The sequence below is a fragment of the Lissotriton vulgaris genome, chromosome 6 (genome assembly GCF_964263255.1).
Source record: "Lissotriton vulgaris chromosome 6, aLisVul1.2, whole genome shotgun sequence".
NCBI lineage: Eukaryota > Metazoa > Chordata > Amphibia > Caudata > Salamandridae > Lissotriton > Lissotriton vulgaris.
In genome coordinates, this window is record NC_141694.1 from 1,272,817,945 (window position 1) to 1,272,841,597 (window position 23,653).

Consider the following 23,653-nt stretch of genomic DNA (forward strand, 5'->3'; position numbering starts at 1 on the left):
TGTCTGAGCAAAGCTGGGGTCGCCAAGGAGGCATTAGGTTGGATAAAAGCCTTCCTTACTGACCGCAGTTTCCAGGTTCAGAGAAGCACGTTTCTCTCTAACAGCATAGCCTTAGAGCAGGGGGTGCCTCAGGGCTCTGCCCTGAGCCCCACCCTGTTCAACCTGTATATGGCCCCGCTGGCAGATGTGGTCCAATCGTACGGCATAAAATTAGTATCTTATGCCGACGATACTCAACTGCTCATCTCCCTATCACAGGCACCCACTTTAGCAGCTGCCAATTTCAAAACCTGCATGCAGGAGCTTGCAGGCTGGATGAACCAACACTGCCTGAAGCTCAATGGTTCAAAAACTGAGGTCCTAGTGATAGGGGGTAATGATGCTAGTTGGACTCAGGAATGGTGGCCTCCCTGTCTGGGTCCTCTACCTATCCCTTGCAAGGAGGCTAAGAACCTGGGGGTCTGGGTTGATCCCAAACTCTCCTTTGAGAGACACGTTAATAAAGTAGTAGGGAAATGTTTTGGGGTATTGAAGACCCTAAATCGTACTCTGGACCTTCTTCCTCTTGAGGCCAGACGTACCATGACCCAAGCATTAGTCACCTCCCGTATTGACTACGGTAATGTGCTGTTATTGGGGACAACAGAAAAGAATATTAGAAGGATGCAGGTCCTTCAAAACACGGCAGCACGGCTAGTACTCAAACTCCCCAAAAGAGCTGCATCTAAACCTACTTTGGCTGCTCTTCATTGGCTCCCTATAAAAAAGAGGATCCTGTTTAAAGCGCTTCTAATCTGCTACAGGATAACCTCGCTGAAAGCTCCTGAATACCCGAAGGATCTTGCCATCCCTTATGTGCCCAATAAAGCACTTCGCTCTACGGGCATGGGTCTTCTTAAAGCTCCTCGTATAAAGAAGGCCAGAATGGGAGGCCGCTCCTTTCGTGTGTTGGCTGCCAACCACTGGAACTCCCTCCCAACGAACATTAGATTAGCGGAGTCTGAAACAACTTTTAGGAAACTTTTAAAAACCCATCTGTTTACCCTTTAGCTCTTCACTCCATCTTGCTGCTCTCTCCACAGCGCGGGGACACGCCGGGATGGCGTCACCAGGCGCTCTACAAGCTCCTTTATTATTATTATTATAAGTGAGCTGCAGTTTAAGTTAAGTTAGTTTTAGCCAAGAATTTGAATCAAGAATTCTCTATGGATCTAATCGGCTCCATGCCTTGGTTTTAGAATGAAGGAGGTCTTGTATCTCGTTCTCAGGACTCGATCTGCCAGTAACCCGCAAGGGTGACTGGAAACACTGGAGCTGGATTTCTCGGCAGGAGAAAAGACAGCGTCTCTCTCAGTGCGTCAATGGGAGGGTCCGCTTCCTTCGGCATTCGCATCAGCTGGGCTTTGGATAAGTAGATAGCCGCTCTGCTCCAAACCACCGTGTGTTGCTTAAGGCAAATGCTGGTATATTTATACCTGGAAGGTGCCGTGTTTGACGTAAGGTTGGACATAAGACGTCACTAAGAACTGTCACTCAGAACTGGCAGTTCTTTCAGGACTCTCAGGAGTTCTAGGACAAATCAAAACAAAAGCAGGGGGATTTCCCGGGCTGCTGGAGGTTTGGTTTGTTTAAAGAACGCGTTGTACTTTCTAGGAGTCTAGGGAAGTAGCCTTGCCACTTTTGGACTGCATTGGCTATGACTAAATATGGATATGATTCTTATGCCTTTATAAGGATATGATTTGTTATAACCGCATAAGGGCATGAATCTGGAATATTTAATTAGGGTCCTAGATACATTCACAACAAAATAATGTTCTCGAAAATGATTCTAAGCGTGCTGCTGTGTGCTAAAGGTTCAGCCTAAATAGGCCTGTGATGCTATAACCTCAAAGAAAGGAATGGAGAACTCCGTAGCTGTCACTCAGCGCACTGTTGTGAAGTCCCTAAGGCTTCTACTCAATTGTGTAATAGTACAATGGATACAAACAAAAAGTTTTTCTTAAGTGATCTATAACATAACTATTTAATGTTTTGTGATGAATCGCACATCATGTGCATGATTGAGAATGTGTTCCACAATCATTATAAATTCCTTTGTGGGATCAGATTGTAACCGAATGTAGGTATGTGAATCTAGTTCATGTTCATTGACGTTCATATCATAACATTCTTTATCCATGACCACAATGGCTCCTCCCTTATCTGCTGGTTGGAATACAAGACTGTTTCTGCGCTCAAAGATCTTAACATTTTCTGTTCCCGCGTTGTTAAATTCTTATGCTTGGGTTGTTGGTACTGGATATTCTGAATGTCTTCAAAAGTGTCTAAAGTTTTATGCTAAATTGGTGCTAGAAACTGCTTTTGGGTTGAAATCTGTCCTGTATCTGGGTTGACGTTTGTAAATTGGGAATGGTAGAATCACCTCAGTCGTAGTTTGCGCATGAACTTAAACAGTGCAATCTCAGATTCCAAGGCATTAGAAGTGTACGAGGGGATAAAAGACATTCCTTTGCTCAGAACTTTTGTTTCTTCAGATGTCAAGAGCCTTTGTGAGATGTTCATCACTAAGTTACTGTCTTCTTCAGGTTGCGCTGTGGCCTGGATGATTCTGTGGCTTTTTTGCCTTGTCCCCGTCTTGTCCGTTGCCTCGTGGGGGATCTCCCTTGTCCGGTGGATGGCTCGTAGACTGTCCCTCCTCTAAACAGACTGTTTCCTGCTAGTTGATGGTTCTTCACCCACTTGGAGTCTTGAAGTGTGCGCCTGCATGGTCGTTGCAGGGGGTCTCTGAAGAGATAGGTCTTGTTCATTTGCAATGCTTTCTTCCGAAGATGTTGTACCCGGTTTTCTGAAAAATCTTTTCTGGGCATATGCTTCTACCCATGTTTATACTCCATCACGTTTGTAATCGATGATATCTCGTTCAAGTTTACGCAATTTGTGATCATGTACTTCCTTTGCGTGTTGTTGATCCAGTCTAGAATTTATGTTGTTCAGAGTTTTGGGCCAATCTTCAGTTGTCATTTGGTTGGAAATTTGTTCTTTCAGTGTATCAAGCTCAGTTGCGAGTTCACCCAGGATTGTTGATAGCTCGTCAATAATCAAGAGGATAAGATCCAGTGAACATTTGTTCAAAATGGCATACCAATGTGCCATGAAGGTTTAATTGAATTTGAAAAGCTTGGGTTTAAGGGCGATCCAGAGTTCCCTGGGTATCCTTTTCACCTTGAATCATGATATTCTATGAGTGTTGTTGCATGTAGACGGTTTATTTCTTTTCGCATTGTGTACTCTAGTTGACGTAACAATTGTTGAACTGTTCAATGGATGGAACTAAATGATCTTGCTTCCTGTATAAGTGAATAAATGTTTGCTGCATCTTCTGACGAGTAAACTTTGGTGTCGCTTGGTTAACATTGTTTTTCATTTGTTCTTTGTGTTCCAGCCAGTGGTCACAAAAAAAGAAAGTGGATTCATATGCTTAGAATTGGCTTTTGACTGAGTACTTTCATGCCCCTCATGAAGGGTTATACCCGAAACTTATTGGGTTTTCTTTAATATATGTTAACAGTTCAAATATTTTGAGTTTGAGTACACATGTTGTAAATGAACTACATCAATTCTTATTTTGTTATCATATTGAGATTGTTTTATAACAAATACATTGAAGAATGATGTGCAGTTCAGCACAATACATTAAATAGTTATGTCATTGATCACTTGAAAAAAACTTTGTGTGTATCCATTGTACTATTACACAATTGAGTAGCAGCCTTAGGGACTTCACAACAGTGCACTGAGTGACAGGTACAGAGTTCTCCATACCTTCCTTTGAGATGTGGCCGAGATGCCAATTGGGTTTAGGCTTCCGTGCAATATAGGGAAGGGACATAGGCCCTGGGTACTTGATTAGCAGGAGCCCAGGGCACACTCAGTCAAAGAACATCAGCAATTCAGCTAAAAGTTGGTGCATGCCATGCAAGAAATAGGCCATTTTCTCACACTTGCCCCCCGTTATGGTGCAGACAAATTGTAGATGGAATTACAGGAGGCCAGTAGATTGGACAACACCCCCAACACTGAGTTGCCTCACCCACCAACTACGGTTGAGAGTACTTCCTGAGCCACAGTAGTTGGGAGCGATGCTGAGGTCCTTCATTTTTTAACCTCAAATTTTGCTTATAAGGTATCCTGCAGCCTAGCCAGACACTAATTAACATTTTTACCTTTTAAAGAAGCCTTTACTCTCACACTGTTGGGCACTTGGACTAAGCCTTGCTCTGGCACTGCAGTCAACCACAATCTGCGGAGTCTAGATTTCAAAAAATGTTTGACCCAATATCCCATGCCAGAGAGCTTGGTGGTACAGATGTCCACCAGTAAAATAAAGATGTTTTCCAACAACTCCCCACAAGGAGTAGAAACGCGTTGGCAAATGTATCTTCACCTCAGCCAGTCTTGTCCTAAAGTGAGTTGTTACGAGCTGCATACTGGGATGTTTTATCCACACAATTTGGGACATGATAGGCAGATGACCTTCACTAGCACAAATCATTCAACATGTTCTAGGCGATTCCAAATTAGTCGCCTGCTCTGAATATAGACAATGCAGATTGTCTTGGCAGGCCTATGGGAGGTATCGTGTGCTTTGGCACCACACATGGAGAAATCCATGGACGTCTCCGGGGACGTCCAGACATCTTTAATGGACATGCCTCTTAACAGCTCCCACCTGTTTGGCGAAAAGACACTCAGTCCTGAAACGTTTTAAAGAAAGCCAAGCTGTGGCACATTCTCTGAGCGTCTCCGCTCTAGTCCGACAATCCCTAGAACAATGTTGTCCTTTTTGGGGATGTTCACAGGGCCCTAGCATTTTGACAGCACCAGCCCCTGCCTTCCGTACAGTAGACTTCGCTGCCCTTTCATGGTTATGGGTCCAGCAGACAACTGCTCAGCCATCAGGGTTAGTATTCCTCCCAAACTTTTCCCTGTTCAGCAACAACCTCAAAAACTCTTTAGTGCACATTTAGTCACACACAGCCATCCGATGGGAGGCACAGTCACTTCTTGCAGGGGTGGCAAAGCCACCTGTCGAGGTACTGTTTTAGTATCTGTACACAAGGCGAGGAATCTGCAGTAAGAAGTATCCATCAGAAGAACGAGTGACTTATCTTCGTTAAAGCTCTTGTTGATACTTTATTTATTTATAGCATTTTCAGAAATACAAGATTGCAGAAACATAACGGTCCGGCAGTGTAAAACAATGTACAGTGTTCATTAACCGCATTAGCAATAAGACCACTTTTGGGGACATCAATAGTTGCACAGGGAAAGAAAAAGAAATCGGACTTTGAGACATCGATAACATTTTACTCCTCCCCAACAGTCCCTAATCGCACAAATAGACATAGCGAAGGTATAAGACAACGGGCATCAGTACAGTCACAGCAGAATCCCTCGCCCATTTCCCACAGCTAAACCGGGCGTACACTACATTGTCAAGTCTGCGAGGCTGGTCCTACAGTGGGCTCCAAAGGGTGTTCTAAGAGGTACATTCTGAGAGGGTCCCATGTGTCCCGAGGCCGGGACAAGAGTGGAAGGAGTTCAGCATAAGTAAATGCTTGTTCTTGCCAAAGTATCATATCCCCCTACCACTCCTTGAATTTTGGTGCCTGTCCTCTGCCCAACCTACAGGCCCACCCGCCTTCTGGCGAGTATTATACTAAATGTGACGAACTTGCGCGGGCGCCACCAGTATCTCCTCTGCATATCCAAGAAGTTCCAGCAGTGAGGAACGTGAGATCTCCAATACCGTCATTAGCTCTAACACAGTGAACGCCTGTTTCTAGTATGTACCCACTGCACCACATTCCCAAGCAAGGTAGAGAAAATCCGCGTTCTCCGCCCTGCATCTGTCACACCTGGTCGTGTCACGGAAACCAAATTTTTGTAATCTAACTGGAGTATAATAGAGGCGATGGAGAAATTTGGAATGCGTTATGCGCAATCCACTGCTAGAGGAAAGCAGCTCAGTCTGCTTACAGCAGTACTTCCATTCTTGGTCAGTAATGTCGTGTCCAAACTCTGTACTCCATTTATCACGTGCTGTGCAGGGAGGGTGTGTTATTTCAGTGTAAATGCTATGGTACAGTGTAGATACCAAGTGGGAGGAATTGGTAGTTCGCAACGTGTGGTGCATTGGGGGCTCTAACGGGTACGTGGGAGTATGTTCCTTGATACGCTGTCTAAGCCGGATATACAGTAAGACATCCATGGGGGATGGAGCTCCCAGGAACAATTGCTGCATGGACCGGAATTTGCCATTTTAATAGAGGTTACATCAGCAGGTTATATTAAACTTAGTTTTGGTCTTGATGAACACTCTTTCCTAGAGAATGGGCATCTGTGGGTGGTATGTAAGCGGAAGCAGCGGTGAATAGAGCATGGGAGCCTGAAGATATTGGGCAAGCCGTCACCACGCCTTGGCCGTGCAGTCAACTGATTTCGGGTGCTGCGTGCGTAGTGCGGGGACAGTCAAATTAACTCTTTCTAACAGGATAGGGTCCGCCAGCCAATGCTCCGTTGCGACATGTGGCGTGTATCTTGGAGGGTTGAACCAATAATGTGCGAAGTGCGCCTGAGCACACACATAGTACATCTCAAAATTGGGAACATCAAAGCCTCCTTGTGAATAGGGTTGTGTGAGTGTTTCCCATTGTACCCTTGGTTGTTTACAGCCCCAGACCAGTTTAATGAGCTCCGACTGGAGCATAGTAAAGAAGTGTCTACCCGGAGAAAAAGGGATGTTCAAGAACAGATACAAGAGTTTGGAAAGGATGATCATTTTAATAAGGGAAATGCTTCCCGCCTTGGTGAGAGCGATCCATCCCACGACACAGCCCATAGTTGAGTCGTAGCAGTTAATCACGATCCACAGTGACATGCACCCCCAAGTATTTCACATCATATTTGCACTACTCTATGGGAAAGTCCATGGGGAATGGCGTCACCGACTGGGTGAGTGGGAATAACTGTGACTTAGCCTAGTTTATGTGTATGCCCGACAGCCCACTGAATCGGATTAATTCCCTAAGGAGTGGGTTGAGGTTTTGAATCCGATCTTTTACATACAAAGTGACGTCATCCGCGTAAAGAGAAATTAGTATGGGGTGAAGGAAGCACCGAAGGGTCTTTCCCTGATGGTGTTGTCTGAGTTTCGCCACCAGGAGCTCCTTCGCAAGGGCAATTAATAAGGGGCAAAGAGGGCAGCCCTGGCGGGTGCCGCGAGTGAACAGGATAGCGGGTGAAGTGTGCCCGTTAATCATCACACTTGCCGTCTGGGAGGTGTAGAGGATGCGTATAAAAGATAAAAACCCAATAGGGAGTCCCACACAGTTAAGAATAGTAAAGAGATAATCCCAGTCCACGCTATCAAAGTCCGTCGTAGCGTCCAGGTAGACTGCCACGAGTGACAATTTTGGGTCTACATTGTGTAAGATGGAGAACAGGGTGCGAAGATTATGGGAGGTCGCTCGCCCGGGAATGAAACCCGCCTGATTCGGTTACACTAGTTTATCCATTAAGAGGCTGAGGCTGTTCGCCAGCAATTTTACTATGATATTGATATTGGTATTAATAAGGGAGAGGGGCCTATATGAATCACAATGATCTGTAGGTTTGTCAGACTTCAAGAGCGAGATAAGTGCCTCTCTCCTGGTTTCTGGGAGAATTTGCGATTATACCTCTTTCAGCACCGGGACCAACTGATCTATATAGGAGTTGTTGAAGTTGATAAGAAGCGCATCAGAGCCCAGGGCTTTCCCTGATTTCATTTGAATAATCGCCTCCCAGAACTAGTCATCCTCAAACGGCACGGTCAGAAACTCTCCTTGATGGTCGCCTAGCCATCCTAGGGAGAAAGGGAATGAAATCCAGTGGCACAGTTCTGCTCGTGCTATAGAGGTTGCTGTAAAGGGTGGTAAATGTATGTAGAATACCCTGACTATCCCTGTGTCACTCTCCCGAGGCATCAATTATGTCCAGATTGTAATTAGAAAAGCGAGGTTGCCGGATATCCAGCGCCCATGCGGGTCGTTCCTCTCCCCATAACGGTGAGCAATGTAGTGCTTGCCTCGAAAACGGACTTCCTGTTCAGCCATTTCAGTGTATTCAGTGAGCTATCTCGAAGTGTGGTTCTCTGAGGTCCCGACTCTCCCGGCCATATGTCTGTTTTAGTTCACCTTCAAGACTATGCAGGCTGCGCCGGATGTCCCGAAGGACTCCAAAGCTTTTTGCCGTAAAAGAACCCCGCAGTGACTTTAAAAGCCTCCCAGAGCGTACTCGTATGCTTAACTGAGCCTCAATTCTGACTAAAAATGTTAGCGATCTCTTACCCCAGTTCCGTCTGATAGAAAGCATTGATCAGTGCTTCGGAAATGAGCCGCCTGCAACGCAGAGTATCGATTGAGTTAGGGAGTGCAATCGTCATGCTGACGGGGGCATGGTCTGAAAGGGTTCTGGCCATGTGCCTCACGGACACTATCCATGGTGCGACCCTTCGGGAAACTATCTAATAGTCAAGGCGGGACCAGGAGGCATGTGCTGTGGTGTATGTATCTTCCCTCCCCACGGGATGGACGTGGTGCCATGCATCAATGAGTCCAGTTTCAGTGAGCAGTTCTGAAAATGTCTCATAAGTTTTGGTATAATGATGTAGCTGGGGTGCGATCTGTTAAGCGATGGACACAACGGAATGTTGAAATCCCCCCCAAATGACATGAGTAGAGCCTACCTTGAGAATTTGTCCCCATAGTGCAGTTAAGTAATCCGGTCGTCAGTGTTTGGTCTATAGCAGCAGACGAGTGTGACCGACTGCGTGCGTAGCGTGTCCTATAACAGGCAGTGCCGGCCTGCCGAATCACTGAGGGAGCCTCCTAGGATGAAGGGCTTGCCTTTCTTAACCAGTATAAGGGTACCCCATGAATACGTTGAGTAAGATGAAAAAACACGATCTGACGCCCATCTACCCCCAAAGCAGGGCAATCTACGTGGATCTGCATGTGTCTCTTGAAACGCGGCTATGTGTATCTGATGTCTATCAAGGTAGGCGAGGATTTGGTGACATTTGCGGGGGTCCCTGAGGCCTCTGATATTCCACGTGAGTAGCTTTATGTGAAACTTGTCAGGAAACGAGGACATTAGCGCAGAGGTGATATGTATCTAAAGATGTCAACACTGAGATGTCTGTGTATATGCACAGCAAAGAGTGCTGAATGAGTAGCTGCTGGTGAAAAAAAAACCAGTTGATTTAGCAAGCAACAATCCCCGTCCCACCCCTTCCCACAACAGCATCACAAAAGTGCTAGGAATGTAACCTCCCTCAAAACCCAAGACAACCATAGTTGCGTAGTACAGTTCAAAGCATCCTCATATTGCAGTGCTGAAAACAAAAATAGTAAATGGGGGTGGGGGGGGGGTGGTGGTATCACCCATGCGGGGGGTATCTATCGCCAGTGCGCCACAGAGCCTTCTTTCCCCTCAGTACTGCCAAGACAGTGTCTCAGTGCCTCCAGAAGGGAATGAGGTGAGGAAGGAAGGGTGCCTGGCTTAGTCAAGTGTCAAACCACCTGTCCCATACGTGTGCTCCCATCCCAAAATGCATAGTCTGTATGCCAGTTGTACACTTATCTGTCCATGAGGCGTAACTGGCAGCATGGCTCCTCAGGATGCAGTGAAGTGTCTGCTACTGAAGGTGTAGTCTCTGAGGTCATAACTTTAGTACATCCCAGCATATCAGCAGGCTCCCATGAGTTCATCGCATATAGAAGGGGGGTATCCGCCGATGTCACAATCACGTGTGCCATTCAGCTAGTGTGAGGAGAAGGCGATCGAGAAGCGTGGTGGTGAAGGCGCCTCCCATGGAGCGACTCAAATGGATTTAAGGAACTCTTCCACCTGATGCGGGTTGGTGAAGATGGAGTGTTTCCCTTGATAGGAGACTCGCTGCCGTGCTGGGTACAGGAGAGCATATTAAATCTGTGCTTTGTGAAGTTTTTGCTTGCCTCCAAGGAACTTTCGATGCGCTTCCTGCACTGCAACAGTGAAATCGGGGAATTTCGTGCCTTCATATTGTAGCGCCTTGTGTACACGGGCCATCTTCAGCGCGCCGTCCACGTCACGATAAATAAGGAGACGTGCCAGAATGGGCCGGGGGGGTTCCGCCAGGAGGGGGACGAGGCCCCGGTGAACGATGTGCCCGCTCCACTATAAATTGTGCCGAGAAAGGATCCTCGTCACAGGCTCCACTCAACAGACGTTCAACATACTCCTCCATGCGGCCCGTGTTGGTGCTTTCCGGGACACCTATGATTCAGATGTTGTTCCATCACCTGCGAGCCTCAAGGTCCTCGTTCTTAGCTGCGATGATCTGAAGCAGTTTATCCATCTGCGACACCTGAAGTTGCAGCTCCGAAGTGGTGTCTTCGTTATCCGATATACGCCACTCCGCCTCCTTGATCTGCCCGTCGTGCTTGCCCACCTTCTGAACCAAAAAGTCCAAGCGACTATTCATGGTATCCATCTTCCCCGAGAGATCAGTCAGGCTATGTTGCATGGCAAGGAGCAGTTTCTTAACCTCATCCTCAGGAGTGGAGGACTGCGTCTGCGACGACTCCCCAGCTGACTGCTCTCTTGGACTCAAACATCAGCTTGGGCTGGCGGCTATCCGGTTTCCTCATTGCAGCCACAGAGAAGCGGGGTGTAAGGTGTATCCCCGGTACTTACAGCACTCCTCCCAGGGGGGCGATGTACAGCCGCGCAGAACTGATCTGGGTCGCTGTCCTCAATGCCTGGGAGGGGGGGGGGGGGGGGGGGGGGGGGATTCCACAGCAAAGGAGAGTCGGCAATTCTTCTGCCTGTCTACAATGGCGGAGTCTATGGGGAGAGCAGGTGTATGCTGTCAGCCACCAGATAATTCTCTTTCACTACATAGGAGGAGCGCAGCCAGCACGAGGGGCCCAGTTCACGCAAACCAGGTATCCGCACCGGACAAGGACCGAACCCAGTCCATCCGCATTCAGCCAGTGGCAGTCCTACCCAATCAGGGGGTCACAGCCGCTAAGTGTGCAACAATCTGCAGCCCGGAATATGTGGGGGTGGGTTGCCGCAATCCTCAGTCAAACAGCTGCCCAAACACTACAGTCTACCCTCGTATCGAGCTTAGCATAGGGTCTCTTCATAATAGCCAGATGTTGCAAGCATGTGCCAGTCTGAATCACACACCAGCAGTCCAGCAGCACACAACCCCCGCGCAGTGGAGGTAAGAAGATGGCGCAGCAAGGCAGACCGCAATATGGTGTGAGAGTTAACACCGGGTAGGGCTGCGTCAACAATCCCCCACTCCAGCAGCAATACCAGCTACCGCCAACCACAGCCAGGTCGTATCCCAGTTCTTCGCATTATCTGAGTCGGGCAGTAGTCTAATGTAGCACATTTCCAGCCCAGGAGCAGGGTGTCGCACTTCTTGTGGTGTCTGCGCTCCGTCAGTGCCGCCAAAGTATATGTCAAAATTGTGTCTCATTCCCCAAATTTCAAGCGCTCACCTCCACGGGGGGCTCACTTCCACAGCAGGAAATCAAGGAGGGTCGGGAGTCCCAGCAGGGCAGCGGCCACTCTAGCCACCCCACGCGCGCCAGCTGCCTGGGCCTGACACCAGGTGGGCGCCATGAAGCTTGAGTGCCCTCCCCAGCCAGGCAGGGTCCCGTGCTGTCCCCCACTCCTACCCCGCTCAGATCTTCAAGCAGAGGCGGGAGTTGTAAAAAAGCGCACCGGAGGCAGGGTGGATTTACAAGAGCAACTTATGGTTTGCACAGAGTTGAAACATCAGGCGTCAGCAGGATTAGTGGAGGATTTTACTGCCAGGCAGCCGGAGCCTTACTTGTGTGCAGCCATCACGGTCGTGCACCACCCCTGCTAATACTTTATCTAATTGCAGATTGCTCGCCACCCTCCCACCTCTCTGTTCCTTAGTCTGGTTTCTTGCATCTAAAAGATCCAGATCTAGTTATTTGCACACTGGTTTCTTCAATCTACATATGTGCTTGGCATCTCAGAGCGCACAGGAGTTGATGAAAGAAACTGACAGAATGCATAGATGGGACTTATATGTTGCTCCATTTGTCATTTCTGGGGAAAACTGCATCAATGCGGAGTTGCCTGGCACCACCTACCGGTGCACAGCATCACCTTTTTGAGTTTTCTAGGTCCAGTTGCAGCCTGGGGCAAATTTACAAAGTAAGGAATTTGTGGTTAGATAGAGTATCCACCAGAAACTGCATTATCGAAGGTAAGTAAACTTATTCTTATGCACTATACCCAGGACAAGGAAAGTACTCTGCTGCAGGCAATGAGAGCATCCTTGGTGTGGTCTTCCGGGTCAGAGGACACGTGCTGAATGTTGCCTAGTCAGGGAGAGGCCTAGACTGTTGCAAGGATTTCTGCTCATACACAGAACTGTGCCCAGAGACCTAGGACATTAGTGAATTGTGGTGTACCAGAAACTCACCTCAGTACCTAAAAAACCCAACCAGCTAGCAATCAGTGTCACATTAGCTCTTTGTCCTATAGCAAAGTAACCATTGATTAGACAACCTAGAACATGCGACTTAGGACCATTTCAGGAATGGTGGGAAGTGAGAACACTCTTTTGTTATACTCTCATACCAGTCCAGAACAGGAGTAAAATAAGAGACACTGCACGGTTAAAATATTTATTTTAACAACGTGATCTCATGCGCAGTATTTGTCAACATAAGCAGACATATGATTAAAAATAATATGGTCAGCATGGTTACAGCTCCATAAAATACAAAAGCAGAAAACATATTACAATGATAGTGCAAACAGGTGATATAGCGCCTAGTTTTAAACTAAAGAAGGTCTCTTGAGCTTGTTTTGGGGGACCCATTACCTTTCCGCTCAGTAAGTGTAAAATACATCTTGATCAGCATGGCTCTCTGCATCCATGGAATCTTCCAAGTGTGTGAAATTATGGCAAGTGTGCTATGATGAAGGCGCCAGAATCTTGCTTGGCTCGCAGCTGCCAAAATGTTGTGTCTAGAATGTGTTACACGGAATTGCCGATAAACAAGCTCACATGTTATGATAACCTTGACGCCTCAGCATTCACTGTACAGACTGGGGGCAAGATGTATGTCTAGAGATGTCGAAAAACGAATCTTTTCTCATGTATAGACCTTCGTGAAAGTTAACTTGCAAAAACAGCTACGCAGTGTCGTGTGCAAAAAGCAGCAAAAGGTAAGATGCCGTTTAAACTTCTAATAAGCCATGCTAACAAAACATGCACGCAAAAGGAGGCCCTAAACCATACTACAAGACCTCTGCATACACGCTAGATTAGCATGACACAAGGGCCAAAATAAATGTCAGGATGACAGATGTGAATGCAGCTAGTCACTCTGGGCAGGAGAGCAGTTCTGTATACTGTGCTTGAGACATACCTGTCCCAACAAACTTCACCCCGCTAGTAACCCTGAGTCTGTGTCCTTAAAATAGTAACCTAGCCTCTCTCATTCACACACCAGTTGAATCTATGACTTTGTGCAGCATGAATTTGCTTGTCTCGAAGATTGCTTTATTGGGACCGTCTCCTCCACCACAATCATCAGCAAACTTCAAGCTCTTACTTTAAAAAAACCTTCGGGTGATTTTGATGACATTCTTAGTAGAAGAGCCTGGAAGTCTCACCCACACATGTAGGCACAAAGAGATGATGGGCGGAGCGCTGAAACTTTTCAGACACTCACCCCCAGTCACAGATCTAGGTTGAATCCATCATCATCATTTAGCTCACTTCGCCACCTCAGTTCAGACCCAGCTATATGCAAATCAGTCTTGAGCCTATGCCTCATGGGAACAGTCCAGCCCAAACTTCCAGGCCAGGTCTTCCCTGAACGCCGGAAACCAACATCCTGGGAAATCACCCACACATGCAGGGAAAACATCACTAACTATTTGTTGTTTTGGGTTTTAAGTTCTCTTAAAAAAAAATGATATATATATCTATCTATCTATCTATCTATCTATCTATCTATCTATCTATCTATCTCGGCTAAAGTCGCTATTACCAGATGGCTTACTTTCCTGTATTTCAAGCTTAAGTAAAATGATTGGGGCACACAATTGTAAATGTCATGCTCATTCCCCAAACCAAAGAAAGGCATTCATCATGCTTTTGTAAACATTACTCTCTTGCTACTTCTATAGAAGAAAGCTCTTTTTTGCTTGTATGATATGATTGCTTTAGGCTCTTCTTACTTATTGATTTCCCACCTTTTTTGGAGTGAGGAAGAGTAGAATGAAAGAGCAAGGGGAAAAATACTTTCCAGTAATTGTTTTCTCTCTAGCAATACCACCCAGTCATCCCCTTGAAGTGGATGATGTGTGTTAACCTTGAGTGTTGACAACGTCTGGTAGCAAGGTCGATGTGGTTGGTGATAACAAGATTTGGGGGGCATTGGGTAATTACTCATGCAGGGACAATTCTCAAAGTTAACAACTTTTTAGAGAATATTCTTTTGCAGTTCTGCCTGTAGCATATTCACCAGAAATAACACCCCAAATCACCAGTTTTCAAAGCTATATCTAGAACTTTTTTCACATTACAGATAATCATGTTAGAAGAAAAAAGCTAGCTTAAATGAAACATTTAAAGATTCTGTTAAATGTTATTTTCATTAAAGTGGCTCTCAGTGTTCATTGTAGTGAATGTTTTTCTTTTCTCCCCTTCTAGGATACATTGCTCCTCCAATCCCACCCCCTGCTGCTGTCATTCCACCTCCGGCAATTCCACCACCCACCGTTACAACCTGTAAGATATTCATTGTAAACATGTATTCAAAGGACAGTAAAATGTTAAAATGTTAATATTTAAAATTAGTTTCAATTATATTTATTGCATGTCATGAAATATAGTGGACAACAATAAGACTTTATAGTGTTTTTGTGCCTGTTAATTCGCTTGGACGTAAAATTAACTATCTGAAAGAGACACGTTAGTGATAGATTCCTTACCTTCGAATATCCCCAGGCGTCAGACTGGATCCGGAAACTTTTGCGTAGCAGTACCCTTGCGCGTCGGTAGGCGTCGTCTGCGGCTCCACGTCCGTCGTGGGTGCCGTGATGACGTCATCGGAGTACTTAGACGCACCTCCGCGTGCTGACGTCAGTTCTTCTTTTTTCCGCGCCAGCCAGCGCAGATCTGGAAAAAGCAGTAACCCAGTCAATATTTGACTAACTTTTTGGTGATCTTTTTGATCCTTTTCGAAGTCTTGCGACTCGACTGTGCCGTAGGGATGCCTGGCTTCAAGCATTGTGAAGATTGCGACCGCACCATGTCGGTCACGGATCCTCATTGCCAGTGCCTGACGTGTTTGGGCGTCGACCACGACGACGAGGCCTGCCCCGACTGTCGGGCCCTTTCGAGGAAAGCCAGGCGGGAGCGGTCCCGCAGGCGGCTCGAACTCCGGCAGTCGGCCCCGCGCCGCGTGAGGTCCCGTTCCCACGGGAGGTCGAGGGACAGGTCGCGGGGACGGAGCCGTCACAGCTCCGGGTGTCGGCGCCACTCCTCCGGGTCCAAGTCGTCAGGTAAGAAACACAAGAAGTCGAAGAGGCATCATCGCTCTTCTGACTCCCCCCCCAACGCTCGCGCGATGCGGCCAGGAGTTCGGGTGACAGCGCCCACGCGGCTCCTCGGGAGTCGCGGGCGTCGCGTCCGGCCCCATACCCTCCGGTCCCTGGGCTGAACGCGACGCCGGAGGAGATTGAGCGTTTCCTCATGGCCATGAGGTCCCTTTCTCGTCAGACGGGCTCCGCGGCGCCTCCGGGCCCAGCGAACCCGTCTGGGGGCCCTAGTGGTTCGGGGGCTTTGACCCCAACGCTGTTGGGTGCTTCGGCCCCGGCGCCGCAGGGCCCCACGATCCCGACACCGCCGGTGCCCTCCGGCCCGGCGCCGCTTGGCCTTCCTCGGGCTCTGGATAGTCACCGGTGGACCTTACGACCCCCCCAGCGTCGGTCCGTGTAGTGTCACCTCCGGCGCCGTCCTCGGGCGGCGCCGTCCCCGATACCTCCCTTGCTTCGATTCCGACGTCGGGACGGCGCCTGTCGCCGCCGCACCCGACGCCGTTTGGAGATTTTTACTTCTATGAACCGACCTCATTGAATTACGACCCTGAATCTCAGGAGATGGGTGATGAGGAGGATTGGGAGGGGTCTGAGTAACCTCTGACCAAGGAGTGTCAGTCTAATATGGACTGGGCAGGAGACCTTGGGGAGGCCAGTGGCCTGGACACCTCTCCAGACCCTGGATTTGTCTCTCCTCCTACCATGGCTTCGGAGGAGGGGGCTACTTATGGTGTAGTGTTGACGAGGGCTGCCAAGGCCTTGGGCCTTGAGCTCCCCGTCGCGGCCGTGAGGACTAACCTCCTCACAGAGGTCCTTAAACCGCAGTCATGCTTGGCTGAGCCTCTGCTGCCTTTTTAATGAGGCCTTGACCGACGTTCTATTGGGCACTTGGTCCAGGCCCGCTACGGGTTCGCCCGTGGATAGGAACGTGGCCAGACGCCACCGCCCGGCTCCGGGCGACCCATGTTTCCTGTCCTCCCACCCCACCCCCGAGAGTCTGGTCATCCAGGCCTCTAATTCCCAGACCGCATTCCCGACGGCCCCGCCGGACAGGGAATCCAAGAGGTATGAGAATTATGGTAAGAAGATATTCTCCTCCCTTAGTTTGGGACTGCGGTCTTCCAACACCGCATGCCTCTTGGGCCTCTACACCCACTCTCTGTGGGAGACGGTTGCGGAAGTGCTGCCAGAGTGCCCGTTGGAGGTACGGGCCAAACTTGGCCAAGCCCTTGTGGAGGGCCGAGATGCAGCCAAGTATTCAATCAGGTGTGGGCTGGATACTACCGTCTCGCTAGGCAGAGCGATGGCTACGCCTGGCTGAGATCCGCCAATGTTTCGGCTGATGTCCAGAACACTCTGATGGACATGCCGTTCGATGGCCGTCGCCTCTTTGGCGACAAGGCAGACCACGCGCTTGAGCGCTTTAAGGACTCCAGGGCTACGGCCAAGTCCTTGGGCCTCTCGGCCCGCGCCAGCAAACGGGTGCCTTTCGCTCCTTTCGTGGCCAGGGAAGGGGCGCCCCAACACGTGCCGCCAGCCACTCACCTCAGACTATCGTCCAGCGCGGCGGCGGCCGTGGAAACCGCCGCGGAGGCGGTCGGGGAAGCAGGCGAAGTCAGTCCACACCTGCCCCCGCGGCATCCACCTCTAAACCCTCCTAGTCCGTGCTTTTCGCCCCATGTGACGCCAGTGGGAGGCAGGGTTCGCCATCACCACTCTCACTGGCGCACTGTCACTTCGGACAGGTGGGTGCTGCAGATCGTCCAGAGGGGCTACTCCCTCCCCTTCGAGACGACTCCTCAAGCCATGCCACCGCAATACCACCGCGTATCGGGGGATCACTTGCGGCTCCTGCAGGAGGAAGTTTCGGCCCTCTTGGCCAAGGGGGCCATCGAGCGCGTTCCTGGCCAGAAGTAGGACGCGGTTGCTACTCCCACTACTTTCTGGTACCCAAGAAGGGCAAAGGGGGCCTACGCCCTATCTTGGATCCGAGGAACATTAACGGCTTCCTCCGGAAGGAGAAGTTCAAAATGCTGACACTGGCTCAGGTCTTAGCTGCCCTAGACCCAGGAGACTGGATGGTAGCGTTGGACTTGCAGGACGCGTATTTCCACATCCCCGTCCTGCCGGCCCACCGGCGTTACCTGCGGTTCACGGTAGGCCACAAGCACTTTGTTTACCGTGCTCCCCTTCGGCCTTACCAGTGCCCCACGGGTGTTCACGATGGTGATGGTCGCAGCTCATCTGCGCAGGTTAGGGGTGTCAGTCTTCCCCTACCTAGACGACTGGTTGTTGAAGGTGGGCTCACCCCAGACAGTCGTCAGCCACCTCCAGACTACGGCGGATCTCCTGCACCAGCTGGGATTTTCCATCAATGTGCCGAAGTCACACCTGTGCCCCTCTCAGAAGTTCCTTTTCATAGGAGCGGTTCTCGACTCGGCGCAGTTTCGGGTTTACCCGTCCGAACAGCGGGTTCGGGATATACAGGCTCTGATTCCAATCTTCGGGCCTTTATCCCGAGTTTCGGTCAGGTTGACGCTGCGGCTTCTGGGGCCGATGGCCTCCTGCATCCTTCTGGTGCATCACACACGGTGGCGGATGCGGGCTCTGCAGTGGGACCTGAAGTTTCAGTGGGCCCAGCATCAGGGCAACCTGTCCGACCATGTCCTGATCTCCGAGGGCACTGCGAGACAGCTGCAGTGGTGGCTCACGGACCGCAATTGGGTCAACGGCAGATCCCTCTCCCTTCCCCAACCGGAGCACGTAGTTGTGACGGACGCGTCCCTCCAGGGCTGGGGAGGCCACTTGGGAGAGGCGGAGATCAGAGGACTTTGGTCTCCGGCGGAGTCTCGGCTCCATATCAATCTGTTGGAGCTGCGGGCTCTTCGTCTGGCACTGAAGGCATTCCTCCCGTCTGTCCGAGGGAGTGCAGTGCAAGTGTTCACGGACAACACCACCGCCATGTGGTACTGCAACAAACAGGGCGGAGTGGGGTCGTGGACCCTTTGCCAGGAGGCTCTGCGCCTCTGGCAATGGCTGGAACATCAGGGCGTGACTCTGATGGTCCAACACCTGGCAGGTTCTCTGAACGCCAGGGCGGACGAACTCAGCCATCTGTGCTCGATGGATCACGAATGGCGTCTGAACTCGGACGTGGCGCAAGGCCTCTTTCTGCGATGGGGAGAGTCTTGGTTAGATCTATTTGCCACAGAAGAGAGCGCGAAATGTCATCAGTTCTGCGCGTTGGAATTTCCAAGGCGGCACTCGCTCGGAGACGCTTTTCGTCGCGAGTGGAGCTGCGGTCTGTTGTACGCCTTTCCGCCTATACCACTTCTGCCCAGAGTGCTGAAGAAGATCAAGCGCGACCGGGCACAAGTCATCCTTGTGGCTCCGGACTGGGCACGAAGGTACTGGTATCCTGAGCTACTCAGTATGTCAGTCGATCCCCCGGTTCGTCTGCCTCTTCAGGAGGACCTTCTGTCGCAGCAGCAGGGGACGGTCCTCCACCCGAACCTGTCCAGTCTCCACCTCCATGCTTGGAGATTGAGCGGCGACAGTTGAGGCCATTTGACTTGCCTCCTGAAGTTTGCAACATCATTCTGGCTGCCAGGCGTCCCTCCACAAAGTCGGTATACGCCTGCAGGTGGAACAGATTTGTGGCATGGTGCACAGCAAAGGCTGTGGATCCCCTCAATGCCCCTCTTTCTGAGGTTCTCCTCTTTCTTCTCTCTCTTGCCCAGCAGGGCTCTGCTCTGGGCACTGTCAAGGGCTATCTTTCAGCCTTTCTGAGGCTGCCTGACCAACCTTCTTTGTTCAAGTCCCCTATCGTTAATCGATTCCTGAAGGGCATCACTCATACCTTTCCTCCTGTTCCCTTCGTGATGCCTCAGTGGGACTTGAACCTGGTTCTTACGTTTCTGATGTGCGCTCCCTTTGTGCCACTTCACAACTGTCCTCTTCGCCTTCTTTCTTTGAAGACTGCCTTCCTGGTAGCCATCACCTCTGCCAGGAGAGTGAGTGAGCTCCAGGCTCTGTCTTGTAAGCCTCCTTTCCTTTCAGTCCATCCGGACAAGGTTGTATTACGGACAAGGTCCTCCTTCCTACCCAAGGTAGTCACAGCCTTCCACATTGGGCAATCCATCACGTTGCCCACCTTCTTTCCGCCTCCGCACCCCTCGAGAGAGAGGAGGAGGGGCTCCACCGTCTGGACCCAAAACGTGCGCTCTCATTTTATCTGAATCGCACACAACAGTTCCGCGTGGATGATCAACTCTTTGTTGGGTATGTGGGCGCTAAGAAAGGGAAAGCGGTGCACAAGCGGACCATCTCCAGGTGGATTATCTTATGCATCCAGGCGTGTTACTCCTTGGCTAAGAAGGAACCCCCTGTTGGGATGCGGGCTCATTCCACTCGAGCCACGGCCACTACAACTGCCTTGGGCCGAAGTGTGCCCTTGCAGGACATTTGCCAGGCAGCTACGTGGGCCTCGCTGCACACGTTTGCAAGACACTATTGCCTGGACAGTCATGTCCGGAGGGACGGCTACTTTGGCCGTTCCGTCCTCCCGGACTTTCTGGTGTTATTATTGGTTCGCAGACCCACCACCACGGGGATGGTATTGCTGGGGTATCTATTCTAAGGTAAGGAATCTATCACTAACGTGTCTCTTTAAGATGCACAAGTTACTACTTGTGTAACGATATATCTGTAAGAGACATTAGTTAGTGATAGATTCCTTACCGACCCACCCATCCTCCCCGTTCTGCAAACCGATATCTAGGGTTAAGGTCATCCCCTTTCAGGGCCCTAGTTTCATGGCATCAGTGTTGGTTTTTGTCATGGCTCTGCGCTTCTGGCGCGGAAAAGCTGTGGCTAAGAACTGACGTCAGCACGCGGAGGCAGCGTCTAAGTACTCCGACGACGTCATCACGGCGCCCACGACGCCGACGACGGACGCGGAGCCGCAGACGACGCCTAACGACGCGCAAGGGTACTGCTACGCAAAAGTTTCCGGATCCAGTCTGACGCCTGGGGATATTCTAAGGTAAGGAATCTATCACTAACTAATGTCTCTTACAGATATATCGTTACACAAGTAGTAACTTGTGCATTAGACCATAAAAATACATATACTAGCTCAGTTCATTCTTGGCATCTCAGGGCAAAGAACAGTTCAGAGTTACAATTGCTTGCAATAACTGAGCAGATCACACCACTATATATATCTTGTGTCTTAATCTTTTCTCATTTATCTGAAGGGCGGAGAAGTAGCAAGATGGGTTAAATGCCCACCATTAACTGTTTATATGTTGCAATCAAATCTTAAATGCGTGCCAACATACCCCCCTTCTTGCACATCCTTGTGAGGTGGGACTGGACTCTAGGACAGGGGGATTTGAGTACTGGGAAATTAGGCAGAGAGTTGAGAGAAATAAAGAAAAGTTACTTGAAAGGGAAAAGTAAATAAAAAGGTACAAGGAAGACACTTAGAAGCAGGTAAGACTGTTGAAATAACTGACCATGGGAGTGAATGAGGTCGGATGGAAATAAAAGAAAATTTCTACACCACAGATTTTTTACAAGTTTTTAAAACATTTGAAAACATTGAAAAGGCCCTCCAGAATTCACAATGAATAGAAACTGAAAACTTTGAGGCCTGTTTATGGTGTTGAAAATTGCTGAAAATCTGAAGTGAAGTAGTGTACCAGATTCACCCCTCCACAAGATCCGAACAAATTGCCCACCCGGAATCCTGACTGATAGCCTCCTAATAAATTATTTCTGAGAGAGTCTTCTAACTGCAGATTTCTTCCCGTAATATATTCCCCCAGGTATCAGACTATATCTGAAAACTTTGAAGCAGTCCCCTTGCACACTGGAATATTTCTCTGTGGCTCTAAATCGTTGTCATCTGCAGCAGATATGATGACATCCACAGGCCTATATAGGCTTTACCCATACACGCTGGCATCAGTTACTTGCGTGACTTCCACAACCGCAGATGCAGAACTGAAATCAAATTGGTCGTGATCACTGTGCAGATTCCTAGACTGCTATCTGTTTAGGTGAAAGAATCCAGTTTAAAGTTTCTACCTGAAAAAGCATTACAAAAGGTAAATAACTTGTTCTTTTGATAAAGACCTCTTACTGCAGATTCTTAACATTAGCATAGATAGCAGAGCAGTATCCCCCAGAGGTGGGTCTCTGAACTGGCTTAGTCCAAAAAGTCATGCATAACCAAAAGGGCAAAATGCCTGTCGCACCAGACATGGCTGTCCAGAAGGTAGTGTTTTGTAAAGATATGGAAGGATGCCCAAGTGTTAGCCTGGCAAATGTCCAGGACAGTCACTTTGCATGCCAACACAGTAGTAGTATTAGCCTGTACTGTGGTCAAATCACAAGCCTTCTGGAGGCTGCTTCTTAGCTAAAGTGTAGGAGATTTTGATGCAGAGCACGATCCAGTGAGAGATGGTTCGCTTCTGCACCTCTCTTCCCTTCTTTGTTCCCCCAAACCTAATAAAGAGCTTATCCCCTACCTGGTATTCTCTGGTACGATCAGTGCCCTTTTCTTGTTCAGACAATGGAAACACTTCTTAAAGGGGTGAGGTGAAGCAAAGAACATTAGAAGGGTGATGGATTGACCAACATGAAACAGCGTAATCACCTTTGTCAAGAAAGACACGAGTCCTGAGAACAAGCTTGTCTGGATAGAAGGTAGTATAAGAGGCACGGCGAAGGAGAGAGCCTGAAGCTTGCTCACCCTCCGGATCGATGTAATGACCACCAAGAATAGTCTTCAGGGTGAGCAACCTGAGTAGACTACTATGCATGGGGTCTTAGGGAAAAACCATGAGGAAAGTCAAATCAGGATGATAAAGATTTGCAGTGATAGAGATAGACTGGTTAACTGCTACATGTGTATGTCCTGATCATGGCAGTGTATTTTCGAGGTAGTTGGACTAGTTTGAAACATTGTGTTCGAGGCATGTGGGCTGCTGAATTCATATCTGTGCATAGATCGCTGCCTAGTGTTTGGTCCGGATGATTGCACATTGTTGTCCTAGAAGAGTCTTCGAAGTATCACGAGATAGGTGGCTCCTCCCCTGGACTACAGTGCGCATGGGCATCCTCAGATTGTTTTTTTCCGCCATTGGGTTCGGATGTATATTTGTTAGCTCAAGTTCGGAATCGATATAAAACTTTCTTTTAGGCCAAAAGGCCTATAGGTATCGTCGGTATTGTCTTTGCGATCGGTGCCGAGTACTCGTTCCAGCTCGATTCCCGAGCCGGACGTCAAGGAAAAGTTGCGTGGCTTTTCAGCTCCAAATGCCCGGTCGACGCCAGAGGCCTTATCGACGATCGAAATGGAACGGAGTCCATTCAAAAGATGTCCTGTTTGCAACTCCAAGTATCCTCACATAGACGTCCACCCGGTGTGCAACAAGTGCCTGTCTCTGGATCACGATGAAGCCAGTTGTATGGCTTGTTCTCGGTTCCGGTCCAAGAAAACACTTCGACGCGCGGAAGGAAGCACAGCAGACAGCGCCTGACCCAGTGGACATCTTCGATGCTGAAGACGATGGAGGGGTCGAGCAGGAAGTTCAAGAGATCCAGTTGGATCCTGCGTCGGAGGTTGACTCCAGTTGTGACGCAGAAGATGAAGAAATGGTCGAAAATAACGAAGTCGTCGACGTGGTAGGAGACGACGATGAGGCCTTTGGGGCCGTAGAAGATAGCTCGAGCGAGGAGCTAGGCCCGCCCGCTAGTATGGGGGCCGATACTGAAATACTCGATAAGGCTCAGGTCGAGGGATCGCCACAAGGCCTTACCTAAGATCAAACACGTAGTTCTATAGCCTCGCGTCAAGGCCCGGCTACAGACAATTCTAAAGAGCCATCGGTTGATCGATCAAAATCGAAACCAACAACATCAATGGCCACGAAACCGAAAAGCA

At 49.2% G+C, this 23,653-nt stretch overlaps 1 protein-coding gene across 1 annotated transcript in view; it reads left to right on the forward strand.

Moving 5' to 3' along the window:
* SCAF8 (SR-related CTD associated factor 8) overlaps positions 1 to 23,653 on the forward strand; it is a 948,526-nt gene that overhangs the window by 895,966 nt on the left and 28,907 nt on the right. The window contains exon 19 of the mRNA XM_086927396.1: positions 14,810 to 14,887. Within this exon, the coding sequence (XP_086783522.1) occupies positions 14,810 to 14,887 (78 nt within the window). The remainder of the gene's footprint in view (positions 1 to 14,809; positions 14,888 to 23,653) is intronic.